Source organism: Pistacia vera, unplaced genomic scaffold, assembly GCF_008641045.1.
Source record: "Pistacia vera cultivar Batoury unplaced genomic scaffold, PisVer_v2 Contig160, whole genome shotgun sequence".
NCBI lineage: Eukaryota > Viridiplantae > Streptophyta > Magnoliopsida > Sapindales > Anacardiaceae > Pistacia > Pistacia vera.
This window is the reverse complement of record NW_022195685.1, coordinates 2,393,263-2,399,427: the sequence shown is the minus strand read 5'-3', so window position 1 is coordinate 2,399,427 and position 6,165 is coordinate 2,393,263. Positions and strand designations below refer to the sequence as shown.

Genomic DNA, 6,165 nt, shown 5'->3' with positions numbered 1-6,165 from the left:
TCCTCTTCCATTACTAATAGAGATAGCTATTGAAGCTCTTACCCGATCGATAATTTTATAATTATGAGAGGATTGGTCATTAAAAAAAAAAAAAAAAAAAAAAACACCAAATATAACGACTAAAACTGACTAACGTAAAAAAGTAGCAAAGTAACAAATGCCTTTTTACAAGGTGAAAGTAGATACTGGATATTCTCTCTCACCAAACTGTGTCCTCTCTCTCTCTCTCTCTCTATAAATGCTGTCTTCACACTCATCTTTTCGACAGCCTTCAATTCCCGAGTTCCAACCTCAAAATTAAATCCCAAATCTCCATCACAACCCCTCCAACGCATAGATCAAAGAAGACGAAAATGTGTTTCGTGTTTCTATGTGATGTTGAAGAAAAAGAGCTGGGCAGACATCAAGCTCCTGGATCGTGCCCTTACTGTGCCGGCGAAGTTGTCGCCATGGATGTTGAAAGTCAGTGCAGATTCTGTTTCTTGCCCATCTGCTACAAAATCAAGAGAAAATACTTATGTACTTTATGTGCCCGGCGCTTAGAATTGTATCATTAATTAGTTTTTGACGGAGGAACCAAGAAATTTAGTTAGTTATTTCTCTTTTAATCTTCATTTCTTTGTTAATTTTTTTTTTTTTTTTTTTTTTTTGTAATTTAGTTTAATCTTCTGAGGGGAGATACGCTTTTTGCATATATTATTTGTTGTTCTTTATTGTTTGTGAAATGATCGCAGAGATGCCATTGGGATGCCGATGCTTTGATATTCTTGGTTGGAGAGAAGAAAGTTGGTGTGTTTGTGTTTTGATTTTTTTATTATTTAAAGACAAGGTTGGACCATAAATTAATTGTAGAACGGAAATTATGTCAATTCATAAAGTAGAAAGAAAGATTTGATCCGATGGTCTGTGACTCAGAGTGACGTTGAGGAACGGTTTTATTTCATTTATTTATTTTAAATAATATCTCATATTACATTGGGTGTATTCTTTCCCCTAATAATAATTGAAGAATAGGAGGACACTAACAAAAGTTGTAACTCGTCAAGTTAAAAAATATTTAACAGTTATTTGTTACTGATTTTAATAGAAAATGGAAATATAATTAATAAGGACTTTTTTTAAGTGAATTTAATTCTTGAAATGTAAAATTGAAAAATTTAAAGAAAACTAAAAAAACCAAACTATTTTTTTAAGAAGATCGAAAAAATAATAAAAACTTAAAAACAAAAAGAAAACTAAATTAAATAAAGAAAAACACATAAAGCAAACAACCAACGACACTAGCACTTCTAGAGGTGGAAAAGCAACCCGCCCAGCCCGCGGCAGGTTGCGCAAAGTGATCGACCATTGGCAGGCTAGGTTAGGCTCACCAATGTTGGGGAATTGGCTGGCTCAACCCAGACTGTCAACCCTAACCTGCCGGGTTAGGCCGCGGGTCTGGCCGAGTTAACCCCCTTTTTGATTTTTTTTTAATTTTGTTTTGTTTTGTTTTGTTTAAGTTTAAATGTTTAATTAACTTTTCAAATGAATAATTAACAATTTATAAATGAATAAATGTAATTGTTTTAGTTAACTTCTTTTCAAATATCAATAATTAAATTAAATTATTTTTTTTTTGTTAATATTCCAAATATTAATTCAATTTTAATACATTAAAATTGTAATATAAGAAAAATTAAATTTATTCATTTATTAAAAAAAAGAAATTACAATAATTATTGACTCGTTAAAAACCTCACCAAAAAACCCAATGGGACAAAAACTTGGTAAGGAAAAAACAGTGCAATAATTGACAATTAATTTACAAGTTACAATTTACAAAACAACTAATTTTGGGGTTCACTAAGACCTCCCTCATCCATATCATCTATATTATAAAATTGAAATGATTCTATTAAAGTATCGTCGACAACCTTGTATTGACCTTGATGGCGCGACTGTTCCCAATCTCGAAGACATGTGAGGACTTCAATCATTTTTCATGAAAGTTTAGTCCTCCTTTCATTTAAAATTCTTTCATTTGCACTAAATGTTTGTTCAGATGAGACGGTTGAGACTGGAACAGCAAAAACATCAAAGGCAAGTCTTGATAATACCGGAAAAATACATTTTCTGGTTTTCCAATATTCCAAGACATCAAAATTGGCTCTTTGTTGTGGATCTGTTGGTAACATTTCAAGAGTTCTCAAATATTGTTAAGCTCGTTACTCTGTGACTACAGGGCGGCTAGTAGATTCGTTGTTGCCGTTGGTGCTTCTGAAGAGGAGGCTGTGCCTGTGCTTCGGGTTCGGTTCCTCTTCGGCCTATTAAATGCACTCCAGGTATAGAAGTCTTTATTTGTTTCTTCTGATGAAACTTCCCTTTGTATTTTATGTCTTTGCGGGTTCCCATCCCTGTTTTCATATTGGAAATATGCCTCTGCAATACAATTTTTTACATCTCCTATTTGATTGACAAATGCTAAGTCTTATAAATTTTCAGATAATGTCTCTAAACCATTTTCTAAACCTTCTTGTTTAATTCTAGGATAAAAAATGTCACCTAAACAATAAAGAAAAGGAATGGGTTTAAAATATTTTTTAAAAAAATTTCCATTGCCTTTATTGGTTATGTTAAAATTTCATTGTTTTTGTTTTTTGTAAATAACTCTGAAATTTTTACAATTGTATGTATTACCAATGGACTAGTAGGATAATACACACCAGAAAGTTGAAAAATGGATTGGTAAAAAATTTTAAGAAAAGAATGAAATACTTTAGCTATTTGCCAATCATTTTCTACCAAATAATGAGGACCTCTATTATTTGCTACAAAATAACTAATTAAATTAGCATAAGGTAAACATGAATCAAGCATTAAATAAGTAATATTCCATCTAACAGGGATGTCTAATGCAAATGTTCTAGGAGACATATTTGATTTTATACAAGCATCTTGAAATTCAGCATTTCTTTTATTACTACCAGTAATCCAAGCTAAATAATCTCTAATTCTATCAATATTTTCTTTAATTGATTTCATACCACTTTTCACAATTAAATTAATAACGTGGCATGCAAAACGTTGGTGAAAAAACTTCAAATTGTTATATAAATGATAATCACTTTGAAAATAATCTATAGCTTTACTATTAGAACTTGCATTATCTAAAGTTAAACTTATCACTTTACTAACAATATCATAATCTTCTAAAACTTCAACAATTTTATTATAAATTTGTTGACCACTATGATCAACATCCATTAATCTAAATCCTAATAAAGATTTATTTAATTTAGATTCATTATCAAAATAATGACTAGTCACATAAATATAATCTTGTTTAGCTCTACCACTCCAAATATCGGCAGTTAGAGCCACACTAACATGACAAGTATGTATTTTATTTTTTAATTCTAATTTCATTTTTTTAAACAATTTTATTAAATCATTTCTAGTTGCAGTTTTAGAATAACTTTTAAATCCTGGAAAAAATGATTTTTGAACAAATCTTTCAAAATATTTATCTTCAGCCATGTTAATAGGTTGATCAGTTACAGCAATATATAAATTTAACTGTTCATTATATACATCAGAATTATAACGCCAAGTAGTACCCATATTAGTTATTTGAGTTTGATAGCTTTCTCTATTTCCATGTTGATTAATATGTTTATTAGCATGCCTTTTTAAAGTATTAGTACCATTACCTAAATCAGCTTTATAAATATTTTCACAGTATTTGCATCTCGCTTTCTTGACTTGAACGCCATTTTCTGTCTCATAAAACTTGTTGAAATCCACCCAAACGTCTGATGTGTGTCTATCTTCGGTTTCGACGGCAGTTGATGAACCCGCCTCAGCTTGAGATGAAGTTGGACGAGGACGACGATTACGAGGATGACTTCTAGAACCACCAGGAGCTGTTGGAATCGAGGGCATATTTTGAGGTGTATTGGATTCTAAGAATGGGAAAGCGGGACTATTTGAATCTCCTCCTGCATTTATGTTAGTAAAATCAGCGGGATTAGGACTAAGATAGTAGTTTCCTTCATCATTGTAATTGATGGGAGAGAAATATTTATCCATTGTAGTTGAAAAAAAAAATTGATGTAGAAGAAATAAAATTAAAGAAAGAGAATTGGAATATGAAAATTGGAATTTGGAAAATTGGAAATATGAATTAAAAATTGCAAAAACTAATAAAAATTAAAATACGAGCAAATTGATAAAAAAGAGATTAAGAGAATAAATGAATAATTGAGAGATTAGAGATTAGAGAATATAAGAGAATGAGAGAATTTGAGTTGTGAGAAAAATGTGAGAGTTTAGGGCCAATTTATAGAAAAAAAAGGGAAAGGAAAATGATGAAAAAAACCTCTCCAACGGCTATAAAACGGCTATATTTCGAGGGTAAAGGGGTAATTTAAAAAAATAAATAAAATTTTCTATTTTTTTTTCGGCCAACCCGTGGGTCAACCCGGTGGGTTGGCCATTGGTGTGTAATAGCCAACCTGCCAGGTTGACAACAGCCAACCTGCCGGGTTGGCGGTCCTTTCTTAGAAAGGACAAAACAACAACCCGCCGGGTCGGCGGGTTGCCATTTTGCAACCCAACCCACCCGGGGGTTGCTACCGGGTTGGGTTCAAACCCTCTTCATTGCTGTTCCACCTCTAAGCACTTTGCCAATGTCGCGTGTCTCGATCTAGCTCAGACTGGCCAGATTGGAGCCACTCCAAGTCGGAGTATTAGCCAGATTCGATCGTTTAAACTAGGCTCTAGCCAGGCTAGCTCGTTGTCGGTGGTGTTGTTAGCCTTATTTTTTCATTAAATTTTTATTTCTATTTTGATAAATTTTTATTATTTATTTTATTAAAACGAATGATTTAAGTATGTTTTTAATTTTAATTTTAATTTTTATATTTATTTAATAAACTAATATTTAATTTTTCTTAGTTTTTGTAATTTTTATTTTTATCTTTAATTTTTCAAAAATAATAATTTATATTTTCAGTTTTAATTTGGATAATTTTTAATTTTATATTTATTTTGTAAAAGAATAATTTGAATTTGTTCAATTCTATTTTTACCCTTATATAAATTTAAATCCTTAAGTAACTGTCTATTGTCCTTTAACTGAACAATTTGTTACTTTTGTCAATCAATCATTAAAGTTTGAAAGTTTTTTTTTTTTTTTTTTTTTTTTTTCTTCTTTTTAAATTATACATAGCAGTATAGCACTGCAATTCTATTAAGTAAAACTCACTGATTTAAAATTAATTCTATCATATATAATTCTAGTGCTTTGAAATATAAAAAAAAAAGATAAAAATTCAGGCTTTTCTTTAAAAAAGAAAAAAAGAAAAAGAAAACGAGAAGACTATTATTTATAAAGTAGGGGAAAGAATATTTAGAACTATCAATAATTTATTGAATTGTGGTATGAAGGATGTGATAACACTTGGTATTCTTGATTTTTTATTTCCCACATCATTAAATCTCTTATAATATTACTAAAATAATAAAATATTTTGTATTGAAGAAGTTAAATTTTTTAAAACAAAATTTAGAAAAAGGAAAAAAGACAGAAATACTTTTCTTTTCTCTTTTCTTTCCTTTCAAACTAAAAATCAAATCTGCTCTTCACTTCCCATATGCAATCAATCCTTCTTCAACTTTACCAACATTTTTTAAGTCTAAAACTGATACATTCAAAATCAGATATAGAGATGATTGTTAATTTTTTTTTCTTACCTTTAATTGTTTAAATGTATTAATATCAAAGTGATAGTTTATTGGGAAAGGGAGGTGAGTGATTTTTGCCCAATAAAATGAAAGGTATTACGGTCTTTAAAAAAAAATAAAAAAAATCCTCTAGTTAAAAAATTTGTAAATGTTTGATAAATTCAAGGGGTAAATTTCGTATTTTAAAATACAGGAGCTGGCCATAATTGACAAAAGCTTATGGATAAAATCTTTCTATCTAATTCTTATTGGTCAATATTTCAGCCTCCAATTATTTATCAAAAAAAATGGTAGTCTCCCATTGAATAATATTCAATATTGCGGGTCCATTGTTTAATTATTTTTCCCTATCCTATTAATACTATTTTTAAAATACACGTTTGTTTTCCTATTTTGAAAATATTATTATATTTTATGTAGCTATTTTTAAACCCTCTAGGT

At 29.8% G+C, this 6,165-nt stretch overlaps 1 protein-coding gene across 1 annotated transcript; it reads left to right on the top strand.

Moving 5' to 3' along the window:
* Positions 1 to 201: 201 nt before the first annotated feature.
* LOC116125068 lies at positions 202 to 845 on the top strand. Its single transcript, XM_031410801.1, has one exon. The coding sequence runs from the start codon at positions 354 to 356 to the stop codon at positions 555 to 557; it is 204 nt and encodes a 67-aa protein (XP_031266661.1). The 5' UTR covers positions 202 to 353; the 3' UTR covers positions 558 to 845.
* Positions 846 to 6,165: the final 5,320 nt, after the last annotated feature.

Bases quoted from the DNA above. Each gene is read 5' to 3' on its own strand.
- LOC116125068 (XM_031410801.1), top strand. From the start codon at position 354: ATGTGTTTCGTGTTTCTATGTGATGTTGAAGAAAAAGAGCTGGGCAGA.